Genomic DNA, 22,640 nt, shown 5'->3' on the forward strand with positions numbered 1-22,640 from the left:
TTGCAGAGCAGTCGCAGGCAGGGACGAGCAGCCACCTCTCCCAGCCTGTATTCCTCTGTGTGCTAACTATCCATTCCTTGGAGCAGCTCAGGGTGGGGCAAAATAGCAGAGCAGAGAGTGAAAGGAAGGGAAAGCAGGTAAAGGAGGGATAAAAGGCCGGTGCTTTGCCTTCCCTCTCCCCTGAATACTGCAGCTCCTTGGTGCTGGTGACAGCAGTGGCAAGGCTGCAGTAGCCAGTTCACAGCCAAAGCACCGGCTGATGGGGGCTGTCGGCAGGGAGGGGTGGAGGTGCTGTGCCAGTTCATCAGGACTGGTTAGACTTCAGGGTTGTAACAGGGATGCAGAGTTTCCAGTTCATAAAGTGGTAATTGATTAAATATTTGATGCCCTTGTGCAATGACCTTTGGCTTCCAAGCATGGATAAAACTCATGCGTGCTGTGCAGGTAACCAAGGCCTCATTGCCGTACCCACAGCAGCTCTGGGATGCTTGATGCTTTAAGGTACACAGTAGAATAGAGCTGTTAGTATATGGTGTAGCAGCTGCTGGTGCTGGTGACCCATGGATGTCTGTCTCTGCAGAGCCCTTTATGTTATCTATGTGCCTTGGGCAGGATGTGCCCCTTCAGCATTTTTAGTTCCTGGCTGTGCTGGTGAGATCCTTCGTAACTCAGCATCTTGCTGGCTGTCAGTTGTCTTCCTTCCCCCCCGCCCCCAAACCCCACCATCTTCTGAACTCACTGGCCAAATTTAATACCATATAATAGCGGCAGAGATTGCTTTGAGAGAGAAAACAAATTTTGTGAAATTTGTTTTCTCCACAGAAATTTGTTTTCCCCACAGATTTTGTGAAAAGAGGCAAATAGAGCAGGGGAGGAAAGCCGGGGAGGGGGCGGCACAACCCCTACGAGACATCAGAGACTCCACAGCCCTGGGACAGCATTGGCAATGACGCTCAGACCGCAAGCGTCCGGTGGGAGCTGCAATGCTGCATTTTTTCTGGGGCCAGACCGAGAGGGGTTCGGGTTTGCCGGCTGCTTTTTGGAGGCCTCCCTCCGGCGCTGGCACGCCGCCCGCGTGGCCAGCTGCCCACGGCTGCTGCAGAGCAGCGGCTCCTGCTCACCTCCACTGCCAATGCAGCAGGGCCTCTGGGAGGAGAGGGCTTTCCTTGGCTGGGGACAAAGAAAACTCTGAAATCGGCTGCTTCTGGCCCAAACTCCAAGCGCTGAGCTATAGCAAGACCCAGCTTGCCCCCGCTCTGGCTCTCCCGGCTTGCTGCAGGCTCCCAGGAGAGGTGATCGCTCCTCCCGGAGAGGCGGACGGGGAAGGAGTCGATGTCTGTCCTGGGCTGACTCCCCCAGCACCGAGGGGCAAGCGACTGAGGAGCTGTGGATAAGTGGTGTGTGAGGTGGAGAAGCTTTGTGTGAATTCACTCTGCTCCTGTGATTATTCCAGTCCCAGCAAGCAGAGTTTTTTTGCAGGAAAGCAATCTAATTCGAGCTGTAAGCAAAGCCAGTTACAGTGCAGGGACTAAAACCAAATTAAATCTTCTGTGTGGCTCAACAAGGGGTGGGTTAGAGAGAGGAAGAGAGGAGAAATCAATGTGAGCTGCTCAAGGAGGGGCTGAGGCAGAGCGGGGAGGGCTGGGGACGTGCGATGGCTCTTGCAGCACACGAGAGCAGACCACATATGAGCAGCGGGAAGAGAGTGTGCAGATAAAATGGGGTGTGTTATTAGGGATTCACCACAGGGGTCACAGAAAATGCGAGGGAAGATGATTACGAAGAAATAAAGGCTCAAAGACAAAAAGCAGCACGAAAATCCCAGCTGGAGAGCAGAGGAGCCAGGGACCAGGAGCTGCAAGCAGCCCAGGGCCAGCAGAGGAGCAGTGCCCGGCTGCAGTACATGGCAGCGGAGGAGCAGGGCACGGTCGTGGCCCATGGCATTGGAGGAGCAATGTGGCATCACTTGTGCCCCTGCACGGCAGCAGGATTTGGGCAGACAGCTGTCAGTGCCTGCACGGCGATGAGGGACTCGTGGCAGCTCATTTCCAGCTGAAGTTCACAGTCAAGGGAAGAGCAAAATTCATTGCTCTCAGAGCAGACCGTGAGCCCGGGGGGGGATTCTCATGCTACAGCCCCAGCTGGAGGGTCCAGTGGGGTTTCTCTGATCCCCTGGGCCTGCCTGGGACCCCCTCCTTCGTGCCTCTGCTTTTCACCAAGGGAAACGCCTCACCACAACCTCCCAGGGCTTGGCAGAAAAGCAGAGTGAGAAGGAGTAAAGGATGTGGGGAGAAGGGGAAGGACTTTGCTGCCTTCCCCCCTCCTGTAGGCTGGATCAGAGGGGGCTCGAGCTTGGCAGGATCTCCGGAGGGTCTGGTGGATCCTGAGGGTCACAGCTGGGTGCTGGTGCAGTGGGCTGGTGCTTCAGGGCCTCCTCTACCCGCTCCATCCGCATCTCCTGCAACCTCGGCCAGGTCCTTTTCTTTGCCCAGGGATGAGTTTATTTTTACTGTCTTTCTTCTTCTTGGTATCTAACTTTTTTTTCCCTTACATCCTGTCCCTATTGATCTGCAGAGTAACTGGAGATACAGAGGAGTCAGGACAGGAATAGACACAAGCAAGCCCTTGGCCTGTGTGCTTGTGCGTGTGCCAGGCGTGGTGGGGAGGGGAAGCAGAGAGCCTTTTCCCCGCAGATCTCAGTTCACTGCTCAGTTTTCTGCTTGGTGCAGCAATGAGCTCGGTCATCTTCTCGAGAGCAGGTGAATGAGCTTTTCCTGGCTGCCAGGCCTGGCGGACGGTGTGATGAAAGCCGCCGGTTCTGTTTCCATTACACGCCACGTCTCTTTGGAGTAATTTTCTCCCCTTCATAACGTCAGTCACCGCAGTGCTCAGCGGGGCACGCTCCATCACAGAGACATTAATAAGCCATAATTGAAGTTAATGTGCCATGGCCAGGACACATGGATCCAGTTAGGAGAAATCAGATTGAGCAGAAGTGAATCAATTTTAGGCTGATTATTAAGATTTTTCTCCTTCGCCTTCCTCTGCTCCGATGCATGCTCTGTCCATCTGTCCTGCCAGTGATGAGCATCCCCCGAGAAAGGCAGGAGGAGGGAGCGATACTCACCACCAGGCAGACCCATGCAGCAGTGCCTCACCTCTAGGATGTGCTCAGGTCAGAGGCACCAACAAGATGAGGTTTCAAGTTTCACTCCCTTCACCAACTGCTTTTCTTAGGGTTTCATCGGCATCTTTTTTGCTCTCACAAATGAGCTGAAGGGAAAGGCCCTCTGGTCTCCCCTGCTTTTCCCCTCAAGCAGTCCCGATGCTGTGCTTGCAGATGTGCTCCGGGAGGCTTCGCTCTCCGCATGAGTGGGAGCAGTGAGCTTGTGCTGGTGGAGCAGAACGAATTCTCCCAGCCCTTTATCCTGGCATCAACGGCTGGGATCAGGCACTCCAGCCCTGGAGGATCACAGCTATCCCCCAAAGCACCTCCGCCAATAAATCGAGCTGGTTAGCTGTCAGTGGTGCCCACACACCGTACTCTTTTCTGCCTTCTCAGCAGCTCTGTGGAGATGCGGTGATGCTCGATGCTGTTTTGCTGTTAAAGATGAACAGTTCCTGCTCAGCCCAGGGGCTGCCTTGTGCTTCTGTCATCCGAGCCAGTGCAGTTGAATCAGCCTGCTTCCCCCTGCAGTCACAGCTCAGCTTGAGCTGAGGGAGCCTGTCCCCAGGCTGCTCTGCCCTGCTTGGAAGTTCCTCGGTCTCATCAACCTTGATGAATTTGTTGGAGAGCATCTAGCCATAGAGGTTTGCAATCTCGACTTGTCTGACAAGACTCTCTAAAAGGAAGGATAACGCAAATGTGTTGGGCAATCTTTTGCAGGGACACTTACATTTTACATAACAACAGAAGCCCAAGTTGAACACTTTTCCGTGAGGACGGGGTGGGACCTGGTGGCTGCATGACTGCTGCATTGCAGAAAGGGGACACACAGCAACCTCAGCTCAATGATCTGTGAGAGCATGGATTTTCCAGAGCTGATCATGCCCAGCCCCATTTGCAGGAGTGTGGCCCCGAAACAATCCACAGGCCCACCCAAACATCCCCGAGAACCGGCCCAGCACGTCTGCAGCTCCCAGCCAGCCTCTGTCCGTGCTCAGCAGCTTCGGGAAGACCATGAAAACCAGGACAAGGACAGCCCATGCCTGTCCCCACAGCTCCTGGCAGCCAGGCGTCGGGTCCCGGGAGGTAATGGCATCCTCGTGTCAAGGACGGCCAAGTCTGCGCCAACGGCAACGCGGTCCTCAGCCCGTCCTCGCCTCCACGCTGGGCAGCCCCCGAGAGCTGGAAGGATGAATTTCCCTGGCACTCACCCAGGCTGGAATTAGCTTCAGTTCAAGCAAAACCTTGCTCTTGGTCATATAGTTAAATTAAGTTAATGCATAGCAACTGTTTGCTTGGCTTTCCTTGAGTCTTGTGAAGAGTTTTACCTCCACTGCAGCAAGATGGAGGGGAAGGGAGGCGGTTAGGGAGAAACCCAGAGAGCTCCCCCCTCACCCAGATACTTGTGACACTTTGTCAATAGCCGGAGACAGATGCCCAAGGTCCTATTACCAGCTCCTGGCTTAGTTTTGTGAAGATTTTTATTTCCCCCCCGATTTTGTTGCCGAGTTGCGTCCGGCCCTGAGCAGATAATAGAATTTCATCGATAGACTGAGAAGGTGATGTATGTTAAAGCACTTAATATAAAGAGACTTCTACAGGAGCCCAAATTCAATTTGGCCAATGAACTCAATTGCAGGCATTATTGCATTCCAGGAGAAAGACCAAGAGCATTTATACACATTACTCTGCAAATATTTATGTTCATGTATCCGTGTGATGTCCTCTTCACCCTTCCTCCCTTCTGTCGCCCGACCCCCTGATGGGGAAGCTTGGGTTCGTGTTTGCTTTTTAAGACAGCTTTGAATGTAAATAACGTTCCACCAGTCAGCAGGATCTTGACAGCTGGTGAGTGTCAACTTATTTAAAATAAATAGCCTCTCGAATGGGAACAGCCAGCTAGCATGCTCTCCACTTTGGCATCTTTTAAATTGTCTCCTCTTTGTAACCCAAACCTCAAATCATTTCGAAGGGCAGCGAGCAGGGTTCCTCCCTGCTGGGAGGACTCATCAGTCCCCACCACACAACCAAAAGCAAAAACCCACAAGGAAAACAAACCACTCACAACATGTCCCTCTGACCTAACCCAAGGAGTTTTTTTTCTCATTTTTTTGGCTCTGCAAAAAGCAGCAAAACCCAGAAGCCTCCCTCCCTGGCTTGCACTGAAAGGAACAGTGCATTAAGATGGCTCATCCGTCCCATTCAGGCTCTGAACCACAGCTCAGTTACACTCCCAGCTCCGATCCTGGGATGAATGAGCTGTGTTTGCCCCGTTCTGCGCTTGGCAGGGCCCTTTCAGCCCTGCTCTGGCCCATCCTCTGCCTGAACGATCCCCAGCAAGACGAGTCCTGTGACCACCCTCCCCAAAGGGACAGTGCTTTGTACATGGTCCGGCCTTTAGAAGCTATTTTCACTTACTTCTGCACACACAGATGGGCCAGAAGCAATCCAAGCTCAGCACCCGTTATGCTTTGCCCAAAAGATTGGCTCCATGCTTTTGCTGAGCTGCCAAGACGGTTGCAAAGGAGCAGGTAAAAGTGGGTGAGTCGTGGCCAGCCAGCTGCCAGAGCACGCTGCAAGCAATGGCTGGGGATAACAATAGAGAGGGGGGGAAGAGTTATTCATGTCTCCCCGAGAGCTGAGATCAGTTGAAACACCGTTTTCCTCGGGGATGGAGGGGAAAGAGCTCCCTTCAAACACATCTTCCCGTGAGACTCATTAAAGTCTCATCAATTACAGTGAGAGCAAACAATTCAGGGGAAAGCTATCATAATCCTTCCTTTGGATGGCAGTCATTAGCAGCTTTCCCCGCGAGCTGCCTCCCCCCAACGCCAGCTGGGGTAAGCAGAAAGCAAGCAGGGGGGCACCACTGCCAGCCCAGAGCATCGGTGGGGGGGGAGAGCAGGAGCCCAGTGGCCTGGGAGCCAGCAAGAGGGATCCCTGCAGTGTCCCTGGGCCACCTGGCCCTGCAGCAGCATCCTCCCTTTGAGCACGGGGTGGAGATCATGGCATGAGCTGGACTGGAGGGAGACTTGGCAAGGGAGGTGGTGGCCCTCTGTAGTGGCTGCCCAAAAAGGTGTCTCTTTAGCAAGAAGTTCAGGAAGAAGACAAACAGAGAGATGTTCTTTGTCTTTTTCTGCCTACATTTCCTGCTCTGCAAAATGCAGTTATGGACAAAAAAAAAGAGGTTGTAAAACACGTAAGGACCCTTGGAAGAAAAGTGAAGGGCTGAGAAGTCTTTAAAAATTATTTCAAAAGTCATTGTTAGTGAAAGCTCAGGGTGGTGGCTGCTGTCCCGCTCCCAGAGCGGCTCCTGTGGGTTTGCGGCACTCACCCGCAGGCTGTGCCACCTCTCAGAGTCTGCACGGGGCCGCATCCTTCCCTTGCACACGGGCTTGGCACCAGAACGCCTCCAACCGCTTGCTGCTGTGACCTCCAGGATGCTGACTTGGAGAAATGCAGGGACGGTGAACTGTTCTTTACGACTGTTAAAAAAAATAGGAAAAAAAAAAAGGATACTTTCCTGTAAACTTTCCTTGGCTCTTCAAGCTCCTTCTTGTTCCCTGGTGGAGGCATTGGCAGCCTCCGACCACACTGCACCACTTTGAGGGGAAGGCAGCAGCTGAACGACCTGCACTGAGGATAAACTCATAAATACCCCGGTGTGCAACGTGTTGGGCCAAGCTTTGCTCTGGCAACTTCTGCTGAGGCACGGAGTGAGCCAGGTGTTCAATGCAAAAGGCAGTTGTGTGTGCACCGACCAACAGCCCAGCGCGGGACTTGGGTGTCCCCAGGCCACTGAGGGTGCCCGTGGGTGCCGTGGCTCCTGCTGGATTTGCTCTCCTCCAGACTGTCACCCACGACATCTGCACCACACGTGGGCACCAAGAACCGGTGCCACCACTGCTACTCTTGAACCAGAGCCGGAGAGGACAAAAGCTAGCAGCTCTTCTGAGCCCCCTGCCTCAGCCCGAGCACCCCGCACTCAGCACCTTGCTGCCAGGAGAGCAGAGCCAGAGCAGTCTGGGACTGAAAAGGCCACCACCGCCTTCTGCAGCACACAGCGCAGGTGTCTGCCCCACTGCTGCTCTTTAAGCCTCATTGCTAAGCAGCTCCTAACCTTTCCCTTCATCCTCTCTTTTCCTGAGATGGCTGGATGCCTGAGGAAGATGAGCAGAGGCAAGCAGGACAAGCAGCTCCCACCCAGGGGACTGGGCTAATATCATTTTCTCCCATCTTCACCAGCTGGATCTTGGCTGGGGAATGCTGCTGAGCACAGACCGTCAGCAGGCACACGTCCTTGGGCTGCAGGCCCAGAGGAGGAGGCAGAGGAGCCTGAACAAGGGGGGTTAACGCTGAGCACAAGCAGCAGGGAGGCCCGGATGCAGAAACCTTTGAGCAAGATGGGATTGGCAATGTGGGCCAGCTGTTGGCTATTAAATAATGCAGCCTGATTGATTGGTCTGAAAAGTGCTGTGTTGTGGGGTCAGCTCGCTGGGGTTATAGTTCTCTGCTTAGATTGATGATCCTCAGAGGTCGAAACCAGAAAGCAATTCCCTGGTAAAATTGATCCTTTGGATAACGAAACTTTTGCACAGTGGCAACAGGCTGAGCAGTGAGAAATAGGTGACCCAGGCAAGAAGGACAAGAGGCTGCCTCTGCTTTCTCTTTATTTAATTTTCCTTGTTTACACCAATTAGGGAGCGAGGCTTCTCTCTGGAAAAGCTGTGCTTGCTGGCACAGGAGCAGGCAGGCACCTTTTCAGGGGCAGGAGGAGCTCAGCTGAGGCTCCCCAAAGCTGTTGCTCTGACTCAGAGCCCAATGTGGTTGTGGTGAGGCTCTGACCTGCTTTAACCTGTTCCCTTGCCTGCTCCCCTCCCTCCCCTCCTGTTTGCTAATTTTGAAGCGAGAGAAGGAGGCTGTGTTCGCTGGACTCTGAATAATTCAGAGCCAGGCTCCGCAGCAGCCGAGGGCTGGGCATCGCCTCTGCCAAAGGGCTGGGACAGCTCGGCTGAAATCCGTCCTCACGGGAGGCAGAGGGGACACGAAGCGGCTGAAGTACAGCATCCCTTGGGTGTGAGTGATGGCCAAAGCTGCTTCCTTCACCTGGCTGCTCAGGTCCACAGCCTGCGCACAGAGCAGGAGTGCTGAGAGGCTGCGAGTGCTTTTGGCCGTGACACGGCACCTCCAGCTCTGGTAGCATACAGACACCAATGGAGCGTGCTGAGCGTGTCACAGCCTCTGCTCCACAGACCCAATTCATTTCCCTCTTCCTTTTTAGAGACTGCAAAGCTCCCTCCCGTGCTTGGTCAGAGATGGGCAGGGCTGTACGATGGGAGCTGCTCATCCAGCTTACGCTTAGCTCCAACTGCGGTTTGCTAGAATTAAGGCCGGGGAGGGAGGAAAGAAAAAATCCTAAGCGAGGTCAGCGTGTCCAGCCATGCGTGAACGGGAGCACGGCAAAGGCGTGCTCGCCACATCAGGACGGCGGCTGGGAGCCTCCATGGGGGCTCCAAGCGGAGGGGGAGAGGCACCAAGCGCATGCGCAGCGCTGGCAGCTCGAAGGGACCCCGCTTGCAGCTCCCAGCCTAATCCACTTTGTTTATCCCCGAACAGATAGAGCACAAGAAACAGGCCATGTCTCCTTCATCTTCTCTGTTTCATTTCCCTCAGCTCTGAGTCTCTTGTGCAATTAGCCCCGCAAAGCAGCACACTGCCTGGTCAGACCCCTCTGCCCATTCACGTTAGGTACAGCGTTACCATTTTGTAATGGTTCTGCTTGTAAGGGTGTAAATTATTACACCACGCACAAAGCAGTGAAAAACCATCACGCTGTGCTAGGGATCCACTGTCTGGAATGAAATGAGAAGGTTTGGTCCCCATAGTCTCTGTCTGATGGCCTGAACTAAGTCCTAGGAGTCGATAGAGCCACGTGTGAATTACGGGCTCAGCCTCTGTGCTCTGCACAAGTCACCTCCCGAGTTAGAGCAACAGGAATTACTGTGTGTGGAGATAATTATTCCCTGCATACTGCCCTACAGCTCATTAAAAGTTTCTTAATGCTTGCGAATTGCTGAACAGTGTTTTTTTGTTGTTGCCTTCTCCGATGAGGCAGTGACTAAAAGGCAGGTTCTGATGGCAGCTTTTTCTCTGGATTAATTCGGGCATAGCGGGCTGGGGTTGCACTGAATGTAGCAGAAAGGGTTTGTGTTGTGTAGCTTCACCCCACAGGAGAAAATGCTCTTGGATTTAGCACACCGAGCAGGGGTCAGGGGGCTGAGTCGCACCAGAGTTATCTGTGCTCTTCCATCTGAAAGCCCAAAGCTGTCCCCTCTGCCTCCAATAAAAGCCTGCATCAGAGCAGAGCAGCCAGATTTCTGTAACAGACTGAAATATGTGCAACGCTTTACTGGGGTCTCAGATGGGACTCTGACTTACCATTAAATGGTCTCTGCTACCGCAGCTGGATGGTGGGAGCAAAGTACCTCTCCTCTTGGAATAGAGGCTGCAGATCCACCTTGGGCATCGTAACCCCAGCACTGGATGCCCTGGGAAAACAGCAGAGTTCAGTAGAAAAAACCCTGCAGAAGGAACAGGAGAGGGGTAACAAGTCCAGCTTCACCGCTACATTTTCATATACACCGTTTGCACTACACTGGGGCAAGGACAAGGCGCAGCAATACCTGACGCTTCCTCTCCCATCTTCTTCCAGGTGTAAATGCAACCTCCACGCTAACCTGTGCACCTTCAAAGAGGGCAGCCTTCAGTGCGAGTGTGAGCACAACACCACGGGGCAGGACTGCGGCAAGTGCAAGAAGAACTTTCGCTCCAGGTCTTGGCGAGCAGGATCCTACCTGCCTCTCCCCAACGGGTCCCCCAACGCATGTAAGTAACCCGCGGGGAGCCAGCCCTGGCCGTGCTGCCACCTTGGGCTGCACAACGCCAATGGATGGGAGCAAGCTGTCATCTTCTTCTCTTCCTCAAATCAGTGTGTAGCTCTGCAGGGTGTTTCAGAAGGGAAACGAATATCTGCGTCCTGGTGCACAGAGAAATAAGAGACGAACTGGGTGGATACTAAGGTGGTTTCTTGGCTAGCGGCAGATGAGTGATGACATTGTCTATGTCTGTACAAGTATGGGCCAAAATGTAGGTCTGTGGCTTTGTAGCAATGCTAATTATTGTCCCTTGGAGAAAATATTATTTGGCCACCGTAGAGCATTGGCTTTCACATAGCCCATGAGCTCAGTGATGGTGCTGCTCAGCTGCAGGAGCGCAGCACGGTGGATATCCTGGTTGATTTCTGGATCCCACTCTGTGTACATCGGCGTTTCAGGCAGGCGCCGAGAGCTGCAGTCCCTCTGCGCAGCTCCAGTCTCATCCAATTGCCTGCTGTAGCAACGCAGTGACAGAAGCAAAGGCGCGCAGATGAGATAAAGGATATATACCCACCATCGTTCGAGCAGGGGAATTGGGGCAGGAAACATCACAGATGAGCCAGTTTCTCCTGGGTTTCTGTCCGGTCCACATCAGCAGACTTGTTTAAATGTCACAGAGCCACAGTAGCCCCTTCAGCCTTTCAAGCAGCAGCTTTGAGCATTACCAAAGAGAATCTTTTCCCTCCCTCCCCCCAAATTTTTTGAAAGATTTATGTGCTTTAAGATGATCAAAGCTGAAATTCAGGCTTCGAAGGCCGTGACAGGAATGTTTTGTGTGTGCCAGGGATGGTAGACAAGCAGGTTCTTTGAAAGGGAACGAGCTTGTCAGCTACCACCAAGCGGCTGCATCATTTCAAAGGAGCCTGGGAGAGTTTCTGGTGTTGACAGGCACAGACATGCTGTTCTCTCCCTTTCCCTCCCCTCCGTTCCTCGTGTCTCTTCCTATTTCTTTTTCTCCTCTGCTCTTTTTTCTCCCATTCATCTCTCTTCCCATCTGTCAGTCTTCTATCTTTCCCCCAACTCTCTCTCTGTCGCTTCCTCCTCCCCCGTTGACATCCTCTTCCTCTGCAAGAGACACCGTTCTCCGTAGTCCTCTCCTCTTGGTGGTCCTACCTCTTCCACCACTGGCCCTCTGCTATATACTCCTGCCAAGCTGAAGCTTTCCGTGCCTTGAATGGCAGGCTTGAAACCAGTGGCTTTGCAGTCTCCTGCTGATTGAGAGCTGCAACAAGAAGGGCGTTCAAACCTCCTCACTCGCTGAGACCTGCCCGGCTGCAACAGGCTGGTTCAGACCCTACGGTCTGTACTTAGCACAGGGAACCTCAGCGTTCTTTGTCCTTTGCTGGGCCTCAGTGGTAGGTCAAGGAAATGGCTAACAGAAAAACCTATCAGCCAGGACCAAGCTGTTTTTTCTTCCCCAGGCAAAAGGCTTGAGATACCAAGACCCCAGATGGCTCTGTCTGGTTGTCTCTGTGGTCTGAGAAAAGCAGCTTTGTAAGATGTTGCAGCAAACTGATGTAACTATGAGCAAGACCCCTGCTAATTAATTGCTGTTTAGTCCCACGTTGTATTATCCGTTTGATCTTCTGTTGGTATCAGAGACAACAGCATCCTGCTTCCAGTGACCACACTTCTTGTTTTTTCCAGGTGCAGCTGCAGGCTCAGCCTTTGGCAGTAAGTAAAAACATAACTGAAATGCTGGCATTTAACACCTCGGTGCATGGTCCTTGTGGATGTTACTAGGAAAAAAAATGGTTATTTTCTGTCCATTACCATTTTCCAGGCAATAAGTCTTCCCTAATTGTGCCTTATTTTCCATCCTGTCAAAGAGTCTTATATTTTCTTTCTTTGACTTCAGTAGCCTCATTTTGCTTCTTCCTCTGGCATGGTTTCCCCCCATGAGGTTCGTTAGAATGGCAGCCGGAAAGGAAATAAAAAAAGACTCTTCAAAAACACCAGTGCTCGCTGTGAACTTTTCCCCCCAGTATTGCAGACTTCTGCTCTGAGAAGGAGCTGGGTTTGAATTATTTGACATAGCACCCAGGCTGGGTCACCTTGGGCTATCTGTAAAAATATATATACAGTATGTGTATGTCTGTATGTACACGACACGTGTATGTATATGAACATACGTCTATGAAGTGTCTGCAGCAAAGAGTGGGGAGCTCAGGAGGGATTTCTCTTGAAAGACTGATGGAATAATAGGACTCCTTATTTAACGAAGCTGGAGGTAGTTTGTTATCAGAGAGCCTTGAATTTTGGGCAAGGAAGCTTGGGTTTGAGTTTTGTGGCTCAGAATTAGGCCTCCAGAAGAAACAAATTGTAGAGCTGAATGAATACCGAGTTCTTCAGTTTGCAGGCAAGTAGAAAGAATTGGAGGAGGAATACTTTCAGATAAACTCAAATGCAATTAAGAAAAATGCACCTCATTGAAAACTGGAGGACAGTTTTTCTGGGTAAATGAACCATATTTAGATTTTGAGTAATTACATTTTAAAAATTCAAATAAGAACTAGGAGTCTCCCTTAAGGAATTTAGGATTTTAAAAAAATGCTGTAACAGTCCAAAATATTCTTTGCTTTTCTGGTCAAAAACATTTTGGCAATTCTTTCTCCCTTTTACACAGCTTGGCATTCTCAGCTCTGCATTTGTTTCACTGGAAAATGTTTCCCATCAAAATTTTCTGCCAGGATGAAGCTGGGGGTGTGCTTAGAGCAATGTGCAGAAAGCAGACAGGAGGGATTTGTAACCAAGGCCAGTTAAGGAGAGATTATTTAGCTTGCACAGGAGACTAGAAGTGACCTAAATTAAGTATTTAAACTAGCTCAGGGCTATTATGAAATTAAGCACAATAATCTGCATGAAGCAGTGGGACAAACAAGGACACAGGGGCAGCAGGTGTAAGTTAAGCAGGAATTTGTGCTCCACATGGTATTTTAGTCACGGCTGTTACGGCAAGCACGGTGCGACAGGCACCGCACCCAGGAGCGCTCCTGCTCAGCGCCGCGGCGACTTGCAAAGTTAAGCCAGCAATTAATTTGCCGTGTGGAACGAAGGACGCCAGTGGAAATGAACAAACGGCGACAGCACGGGTTGATATCGCCGGCGCTGAGTAGCTCAGTGCCTTTAGGGGGTCAGGAGGGAGTTGTGCTGCTCGCCACGCTGGGGTAGGCCCAGCTCTGCCATCTGGCACGGAGACGTCAGCGAGCGCGAGCCCACCTTCAGGCAGGGCGGCCTGCGGGCCCTGCTCTTCCCTTCCCTCCCCACCTCTGCAAGGCGTGCTTTCTTTTCCCCTTTTCGAGCTTAATTGGCAATTAGTTTATGACAGAGCTGTAAGTATTTAAGCCAATATCTGCACCAACAGAGTAAGCTGATGCAGCCACAGCCTCCAGCCCCTGCATACACGCACGCAGCGCTTGCTGCATCCAGCGTCATCAAGCCGCCATCGCCTTAATCCTCAGAAACCTCCCGGTGCCCCAGTTGTAACCACGCTGAGAAATCGGTCACCAGTTCAGCCTGAGCAGCAGCAGCCTCACAGGCTGGCAAAGAAACCTTCCACGCCCCATCAGTAAGTGCCTCCCACCTCTTCTCTTTGCTTGCCAGCGTTTGAGCGACCGCAGCGGGTTACCACCGCAAAAACGACCACCGCAAAAACCACCACCACCACCACCACCCCCACCAGCACCACTACCACCAGCACCACCACCACCACCAGCACCCCCCTACCTGCCACCAGCACCACCCAACCAGGTGGGTGCCACGCTCCCTGCTTTGCCTCCACCACTGGGCTCATCTTTTTGGCTTCTTCCCCCGCCAGCTCCTCTGGTGACACTGGGGACCGTGTGGGGCTGCTGTGTCGGTGGGCCTGGTTATCTGCACGCTAGACCAATATGGGGACATGGATAAAAATCACCCTGAAAAGGTTCACATACCTCAGCCTCTGGGCAGTCCCAGTTTGCTTTATCCCCTTTTCAGTCCAAGGGCACTTTGACATTTGCATCATGAGCTAGGAGCAAGCGTTGTTGTTCCTAAAACCACAAAGCCAGCCATTTCAGGTCCACCTCAAAGCCCCAGTCCATGAGACAACCATGCAACAGGTTAACATCCCTCCTCACCAACCAATCTCAGTTTACTGTTGCTCTGTTACCATCAGGGCAGCAAGAAGTGAAGCCAGGACTGGATGCGGGGGAAGCAACACTCTTCCCTTTTTTTCTCTCAAGTCTTTTTATTTTTTTTTATTTTTTTTTTTATTTTATTTTTTAAAGAAAAGGTTTTCAAATCTCCCTTCTAGAGCCACCTGGCAATATTGACCTGTACAGGGCTGGCACGGCTGCAAGAGATGCTCACTTACAGCTCCCACCACAAGGCAAGGGAGGAAAGCGATGAGGACTTCACTGTCCCACTGCAGGGAGAGACAAGCAGAGCTGTAACTCATCCTGCTCGGTCCCCGAAGCTCCGCACAGGATACCACAGCAGGCAGGACAGCTGCCCCAGTATCTTTGCTGGGTGCCGCTCCCAGAGCACAGTGGGGAAGGCTGGGTTGGGCTCTGCCCACCCTTGCACTCTCTCAGCCAGGAAAACTTCCCAAGGGGGAAGCCACAGACTGAGAGCAGGGCAGAGGCTTTGCTAAACCACCCCAGGGACCGGCCATCAGGTCAAGGGACAAGCTGGCTCCGTCCTTGCTGGCTCTCCAAACCCTGCACCGAGTCCCTGTACCAGACTCAAGGACTGAGCGCAGGCTGTTGCCTTTTCAAGGGCAGTGCTCACAGGGACGAGCCGCACGCTAACGCTCCCCAAGTGGCAGCTGCACAAGAAGCAAGGGAGCGTGTTGGGGGCTGGAGCTCGCACACGCCTCCAACACCCTTTCCTAATTTCTGAAATCACCCCGTGGAGGAAAACCTTTGTGCTTTTTCCCAGGGTTCCACCTTCCCTCCCCTGTGAACAAGGAGACATCGTTTTCACTTTTCTTTTGGAAATGAGCAGATAAAACTTAACAGCAGGACATTTTTTTAAGCTTCTCATGGGGAAATTAGACACGCATTCCTCCCATTGCCATGCTTTCTGGGCCTGATATTTCCCGGGAGGACGTTTTACACCCACAGTATGTTAGTAACAGTCTGTCTGGGGGAGCTGCCAGAAGCCAGTCAAAGGGATGAGGAAACTTGATCGCATGTTTATGCAAATACAGCTATATTCATGGAGGTACCCTGCTTGAGTAGTTAATTGGGAAGCCGGGGGTTATCTCCAGCTTCCATGGAGCAGGAATGACCCTGGGCAAAAGAATTACTATCTTCTTATCTGTTAAAAAGTGCTCCTCACCCAGGTACACGACATAGACGTGTGTGAGGAGGTTGTCTGCCACCCCTGCTCAGCGCTCCCGTCATCACCACGTCCCCAGGCAGTGACGAGGAGCTGCATCTCCACCACGCACTTGGGGTCATGATTTTTATCCATGCTCACCCATAGCAACATTTTAGGTCTGTTTTTTTTGTGAGTGCTGTGTATACGTGGGTGGTGTGTTTAGTGTCTGTCTCATGTATGATTTGCAGCGCTCTGTCTTGCTTGTGTCATACATCTGGGGCGTGCAGGGAGGCACCTGTGTGGGGTTGGGGGCGAAGGGGGTGTCTGCCCAGCTGCTCCGGGCAACCTGGAAAACATTCTGAACTTCAGGATTTAGTCCTTCTCCTGCTTCCTGGCCAGAGCCAATGCATTCATTACCTAGCGTTAAGGGACAAATAATAATAATAATAAAAATCACAGAACAGCCACGGCATCCCTGGCTTTACAAGGGCAGGGCTGAGCTGAGCTGCTCGCCTCCACCCAGGTCCCCAGCCTGGGTTTTTGCACAGCCAGGTCTCACCCCAGAATGGTGCATCTGGGATGGGGCAGCCCCTGGGGTCTGCTCCAAATAAGATGATGCTCTGGGTCCCCCAGCAGCTTGGCGATAGCCAGACAGCGTTATCTGCCTCTGAGCATGGGTAGGGAAGCAAAGTACAGCCCAGTTCTACTCTGCTTTGAGTTTAAAAGAGTTGAGCAGAGTTTGCCCGATTCCTATTTTTGTGCAGAAAAGGAGATGCAGGTTTGGGTTTTGCAGCTGCCGTTGCCCCGTTACAGAGGCAGTCTGGTCTCCCTCCTCTACTCTGGCATTTGGGTCCCAAGACGTTCCTCCCCCCCGGTCCTGCAAAATGTAAAGTACTTCTTTAAATACCATGAGATCCCAAAGGGGCTCTGAATCGAAATTGCCGGGACCTTAGGGAAAACACCTCATTAAAAAGGTGACCCTTCCAGCTCCTGGCGAGATGCCCGTTTGCAGGAGGCGCAATAACCCCGAGCCGGGTAAGAATCCCCAAATGAGATACTCTGTCATCGCCTCCCTCCTGAATTTCAGAAGTATTAAACAAATCCCTCCTTCCTTTAGAGTCAGCTCAGCCAGATGGGCATTAAAAAAAATCCTGCTAGGGCCCTGCCCCATCACGGTGTTGTTTCATACTCTAACATACGCACTGTCTTTTGCCCTCTGAATTTCTGCTTCCCACCGTAAGCAAGCATCATCAGACCAGCCTCTGAGCTCGCTGCCTCTGTGCCCGTCAAAGAGAGACAGAAAAAAACAGGTATTTCAAGCCAGACTGATGTGTTTTTCCCTTCTCCTTCATGCCTCCGCACACTAGTGGGTAGCAGCAAGGCAGAAAGCAGCGTAGCATGTAGACTTAGAGGAGTAGATTAGATTTGGGTTATCTCTGGGTTGCATGGATCTGCTAGACATCTGCTTCCTTTGGCTGCTCGTGGTGTTTTCTGTGGTCAAGGTGGAGCTGTGGTCATATTCGTAGGACGCTTTTGTGCCCGTTCGCCTGTCATGCGGTGAGAGGGGGAAAGGATTGAGTTTATGGACACGGCCTGTGGTCTGAACGCAGTCAAGGCTGCCAAAATGGGGAGAACGAAGGGAAATCACAGTTACCCTAAGGAGGATGAATTAAGTGCTATTCTCATTTGCCTTCTGCAGATTTGTTATTTCTAAACCTTCCTTGAAGCCTGTGAAATTCTGCCTTGCCGTTTGTTACAATTTTCCCCACGTTCAATATAAGCAAAAGGAACTTTTTTCCTGCTTCCATTTACCTCCCCCTCCTTCCCCCCCCCCCCCCCCCCCCCCAGCAGTTTGTAACCTGGCAATTCCAGCAGTGCCAATTTACCTCTGCGAAAACCAAAACCAAGCCCAGAAAAGTCATGGCACTGGATTAAAGAAAAGGGCTTTTCCAAGGTCCTTCCCCACTACTCCTGTGCTGTTTCCAAACATTACTTGCCCAGAGTTTTTTCCCATAAAAACTGATTTCTTGGTTCAATTTATTCTACTTAACCTGAAACCCACGAAGACCTAGTGTTTTCACCAGGGCTGATAAAAGCCCCACGGATAAGACATGCCCAGTGCTTCCCATTTGTATGAAACGGGTCTGGGGCTGGAACAAGCCTCTCCCACTCCCAAAATGTAAAACTGTCCATTACTGTCACAGAGCTACAAGGGAAAGGTTCTCAGGATAATGAGCATTAATAATTTTCCTGGCTCTGTAAATGCGATCGAGTGGAGGTGTATGTGAATGACTAAAAAGCAAAATGCCTCCAGGGCTGTTTTTTATTGTGACTCTAATTAAACCCTTGCCAATTTGCACAGGGCTTTTTTCATATTCTCTTTAACACCATATTAATATCAATTGGTTTCCACTTTCCAGCTGAAAAGGACAACATCTATCACCTTCTTTTAGAGCTCGTCATTTTAAAAAAAAAAAAGATTTTTTTCTTTTTTATTCTGCATTGTTTATTATCCCCTTGACGAGGCTGGGAAATCACATTTCTCTCCTACTCGGGTTTGTCCTTTGAAACTTGGCAAGGATCAAGGAATTTTTTTTTCCTCCTCCTCCTTATGTTACCCAACTGGAGCTTGAAATTAATAATATGGCTTTTAAAATTTTATTCCTTGGTTTGTTTTCTAGCAAACCTGAAGATTGTTACCAATATTGAGGAGACGGGGAGGGGTATGGAGCCAGTGGGGGTGAGGGTTTGCAGAGAAATCAAACAAAAAGTGATCTATAAATTTCCTGCTGCTTTAATTCCTCTGCAGTGGCTTGCAAATTCTTTAAGTGGTATTTCCAAGGCAAGAGCAGGGCCTGAAGGAGAGCCTAGAAGTTTAAATTAGAAACTGGGACTTGGTGCCTCTATCATAAAATACCTGTGCTCGCTCTCTGTGTGGTGTTTAAAACAAAGCTCCTCAAAGCAGAGAGGGGTGGAAACCAGCCACCGAGAGCCCTTGTACAAATACACAGACCAAAAGCCACGCTTTCAGAGGGGGCTGTAACACTTGCACCAAGCAGGCAAGTCATGGAAACCTCCACGGCACATGCTTGTAGGGACAGCCACAGGGCCGAGTTTTGTCCCCCAGAGCTCTGGCTCTCCATCAGAGAGAAGCCAAGCTCCTCGCTGGTTTCCAGCTCCTCCAACACACCTCCTAACACAGCTTTTCCTCTTTGATTGCTACAAGACTACACCAGCTTGTCAGCGGCTGCCCCGCTGCAAGTGGGCTTTCCCCCGGCCAAGGCTGGCACAGCATCAGAAGGTAGGAGACGCGTGGTTGAGCTGGGTCCTGCTGGCAAGTGGCCCAACACCCAGCAAATGCTTTAGTTCCTAGCTCCACATCTCTACTTTCCATGCATCTCTCTCCTCCTCCTGCCTGGGAGAAGCTCAGGGTTTGTCTGTGCCCTCCCCGCGGCTGGTAATCCGGTGAGGCTGGATTGAGCCTCGGGGTTTATTCGCATACATGAAAGATGAGGACGATAAGTGGTACAGAAGATTGTTCTCAGCTTGCTGCTGGGGTGAACAGAGAGAACCATGGAAATCCTGTTGTCTCCCGAGACCAGAGTCTGTTTGTAGAGCAGAACAACTTTGTAAACAGATAGGCTCGTGTCCTGTACAGCATAGATGCCTTCTTACAGATTTCCTTGCTTCACATCTCCCACGTGTCTACCAAAGGCGAGCTGTGAAGCTCCCGGTGGAAACCTTGGGAGGCTTCGTGCTGACTGTTGAGGCTGAAGTTTCTCCTCCTCAGGGTTCCCACTGGCATGCTTTGGCAGTCGCCTGTTGGTGCTCAGCCCCCTTTTTCCAGCTGAGGTGCCTGTAGCTAGCTCCCCCAAGGACAGTAGCACCCCTTCCAGTGCAGAACAACTGAAGCTGGGCCCAGGACATCTGGAAATACTCAGCTCGGGGGCACAAAGTGCTGAAACTCAGGCTCTTTGGAACTGCTGTGCTTTTGGACCTCTCTAACCTCAGAGAGAGACAAAATTATGTTTCGTATAGTAATGAGAGATGGGTCTGCCCCACATGCATCCATGCCAGGTAACGCTGACGCTCTGTGCTGAGCAAGGGGGACTTCTGAGTCTTGACAGTGGTCCGCAGATTTAGCATCTCTCCACACTCATGTAATGTAAGAACCACATGCCAACACTCACCTTCCCAGCAGCTCCTATGCCCTCCCCTTAGGAGTAGTTTCTCCGTCTCTCTTCATACTAGAGGGTTCTGATTTCCAGGAGACTTGTCTCTCATCCCTGCCTCAATGCATCTTCAACCACACAGAGCTCCCCAACCCGCCCTAGAAACCTGCCTAGAACTTCTGGTCCCTTTGTCACCTTTTTAAGCGAGCGAGCGCAGGATCTGTATTAAATCTGCTGTTCTTTCTACCTCACACCCCCTTAAGCTGTTCAGGGCCCAACAAATGCAGCAGCCCTCGGACCTAAGCTGAAGCCACCAGAGTCTCCCAAGAACATTCGAGGTAAGGCCGTGGCCCTTTCCCAAGAATGAAGCATGACAGGTTTCTCCCTCAGTGCCCATCGGCCTGGACAACACGCCCATCCTCAGCATCTCCCAGCATCGTACAATCCGTTCTCCTCCTCAGAGGGTCTGGCCCAGCTCCGTTCTCCTCATCCCACCGAGGTCTTACTGGAGACGTTTTTGGGGCTGGCAGATGTGGATGGGCAGGACAGTCTGCCGTGGAGCTGGGGGGACCCAAAGAGAGCTGAGGAGGCCCCAACCCCGCAGCAGCCTCACAGTGACAACAGCACAAAATCCTCAAGCACCAAAACCCCAAACTTGCGTCCAGAAGCAATGACCTTTAACGCCTGCACTGCCGTAATTCCCTGCTGCCTCGTACCATGCAGCAAAGGGCTCCCACAGGCACCATCCCGGCCAGGGGCAGCCACTTCTCCTGGTGGATTAGCCACCACCCAGCCCAGCTCGGTGGACTCTGGGGTTTTCCCCCCATCACAGCACTCAGATTTGTTGTATCGTCTCATGTAGTGGCCCCGAAGAGCAAAGCAGGGCGCACAGCGCACACTGCAGGCAAGAAGCACAAGAAGAAGCCAGGTAGGTGCCGGTGTGGGCAAGCGGGCTGGAGCAGCATGGGCCCTGTGGGTCCCCTCCTCAAACCATGCCTACACTTGTAGTGTTTGAGCTCATAGCTGTGCTCCTAGCAGCTTTTAGGGGGCCAGTTGGCCTGGCCCCCATCAAACCAAGGCCACAGCTGGTAGCTGTGTAAGGGGGGACGTGTGGAGGGCTCCTCTGCCCGGCACCCGGCTCCGAGCGTTGCAATATCACTGTGCATGGAATTTCTCATGCATCAAACTTCGAGGAGGGGAGAAGAAGAGGAGAAATTTAGCAGCTACCAGCTGTCTGGTGCAGAAATAGCTTGCAGTGCTGCCAGAGCGGTGTTCTTGGCTTGGCTCGTCATTGTTCTCGTACCAGAGATGCTCGCAGTAGTGTAGGACGCGAAGTGGTGCTAAGCGGTGAGAAAAAGCCTGTCTCTGATTTTTCTTAAGCATCCTCAAACATCTCCAAACTCATCCGGCTCAAACCAGACTCTGGCCCAGTGGCTCCTATCGAAACATATAAAGGTAAGGGGAAGGAGCGCGGCGCTCCGGGGCTCCCAGTCCTCGCAAGAGCGATGTGGTGCAGCAACCACAGGCACACAGAAGACGAGGAGGGTTTGCCTATACGAGTCACGGGATAGCTGTACGTAAGAGTACATCCCTAGGGCAGAACGATGCTTGGGAACTGCAGCAGCCAGAAGTATTTGAGATGAAATTTGTTGGATATTGTCAAACAGTAGCTGTTTCACAGGGGGTCAGGATTACTACCATCCCAGCTCCTCCTCAGGCAGCTGCGAACCATGGGGAAACCTCTGCCCTGCTCCATCTTTCTGTCTTCATTTCATTGCCACAAATCTCCTCCTCCAGTCCTCTGTGCATGCCAGCCCACCTCCTACCCTCCCATTCCTCTGCCATCCGTGAATGTTTAATGCAAGAGCCTGGACAGAAACCCCAGCTCTGAGCCTGCCTCTGCCTCCCAATGGCCGGGGAAGCTCAGACCTGCCTGACACTGGCTGACAACTGCTCACGATGTCCCCTGCCAGCTGGCTGGGACACCTCCTGAGCAGGATGGCGGTGCCACAGGGCAGCTAGCGTCCCTCCTCTCCTCCTGCTTTGTCCTTTTAAACTCCCAGAAAGATCCATCATCCTGAACCTCACACTGCCAGCGCAGCAAGGTGCTCGGCATCCCGATTCAGAGTAATAAAAAAGCAAACACAAGAAGCAAGTAATCAAATTCCTCTGGCTAGAAATTAAACCTGGGTGGTTGTTTTCCAGCACACGCCTGCAGCTGAGAGAGGTCGGCCCTGCGTTCTGGGAACAGGAGCAATGCTCTGCTCACTGATAGCGCCCCTGTGCTGTGCCAGGCAGCCCTGGTCACCCCCTCATGCACTGGCCCACCACCCTTTGCAGAACCCCACACAAGCCACACTTCCTTGCACACACTCATTTTAAGCCCTAACACGCTCAGCCACAGCTGAGAGTCACCATACTTCACAACAGACGTTGATTGGGGAGGTACTACGGCAAGGACGACGCAGAAGGGACACAGGAGGAAAAGGCCAGAGAGGCAGCCAGGGTTTACCTGAGCACGTAGCAGCTTCAGCTCCAGCGCAGCCTTGTCCAGGGCCTTCCCAGTGCTCTGCATGCCCAGCTGCTCCTTGCCACGGCCAGGCCGTGCCGTACCATGCCATACCGAGCCAGGCCAGGCTGCCCCAGCACAGTGCTCCAGCTCCTGGAGCCCCATCAGAGCCCCAGCCCCGCACCTCTCCCTTCTTCCAGGCACCAAGCTGGGCTCTGCTCATTAACGAGGCATCTCTTTAATTAACACCTGACACCACTCCACAGCCCACTGGCTGCTGCTGTGATTATGCATTTCCTTGAAGAAACTGTGTCCTGGGGCCGGCTCCCGCCTGTCCGTACCCCTGCAGGGACAGACCACCCTGGCCCCACTCTGAGCAAGGGTCCCCAGCCCAACACCCCCCTGCAGCTGCAAAATACGGCCCCCAATGCACTCACACAGCCCCATGTAGGCAGTGACCTTTGCCTTTTGCTGGAGCAGAAGGCTCCTCCAGAGCCTACGGCTCCTCACCTCGCCTGCGAGGGAGGGATGCCCTGGGCCCAGCTCTCTCCTCCTCC

The 22,640-nt window shown here is 52.3% G+C and overlaps 1 protein-coding gene and 1 long non-coding RNA gene across 9 annotated transcripts in view; one reads left to right on the forward strand and one right to left on the reverse strand.

Annotated features, from left to right (window-relative positions):
• The window catches only part of NTNG2 (netrin G2), a 46,415-nt gene that overhangs the window by 21,571 nt on the left and 2,204 nt on the right, over positions 1-22,640 (forward strand). The window contains exons 4-11 of one of the 3 annotated variants that reach the window (XM_083807181.1): positions 9,879-10,051; positions 11,749-11,775; positions 13,705-13,851; positions 16,644-16,712; positions 18,629-18,703; positions 19,838-19,912; positions 20,437-20,502; positions 20,955-21,029. In XM_083807181.1, the coding sequence (XP_083663307.1) occupies positions 9,879-10,051; positions 11,749-11,775; positions 13,705-13,851; positions 16,644-16,712; positions 18,629-18,703; positions 19,838-19,912; positions 20,437-20,502; positions 20,955-21,029 (707 nt within the window). The remainder of the gene's footprint in view (positions 1-9,878; positions 10,052-11,748; positions 11,776-13,704; positions 13,852-16,643; positions 16,713-18,628; positions 18,704-19,837; positions 19,913-20,436; positions 20,503-20,954; positions 21,030-22,640) is intronic. The other 2 variants (XM_083807182.1, XM_083807183.1) reach the window with 2 other exon arrangements.
• On the reverse strand, positions 826-22,640 carry LOC310884825. 6 transcript variants are annotated; one of them, XR_014574416.1, is made up of 4 exons: positions 22,087-22,640; positions 13,828-13,981; positions 7,287-9,714; positions 826-6,651 (listed from the first exon to the last, which is right to left on the reverse strand). It is a non-coding gene; the product is annotated as an uncharacterized lncRNA (long non-coding RNA). The 6 variants fall into 6 exon arrangements; XR_014574417.1 differs by lacking the exon at positions 13,828-13,981 and adding an exon at positions 14,034-14,129; XR_014574418.1 differs by lacking the exons at positions 13,828-13,981; positions 22,087-22,640 and adding an exon at positions 9,850-9,970 and having other exon boundaries at positions 7,287-9,747.

This window comes from Anser anser (genome assembly GCF_964211835.1).
Source record: "Anser anser genome assembly, chromosome: 21".
In the NCBI taxonomy this organism is placed as follows: domain Eukaryota; kingdom Metazoa; phylum Chordata; class Aves; order Anseriformes; family Anatidae; genus Anser; species Anser anser.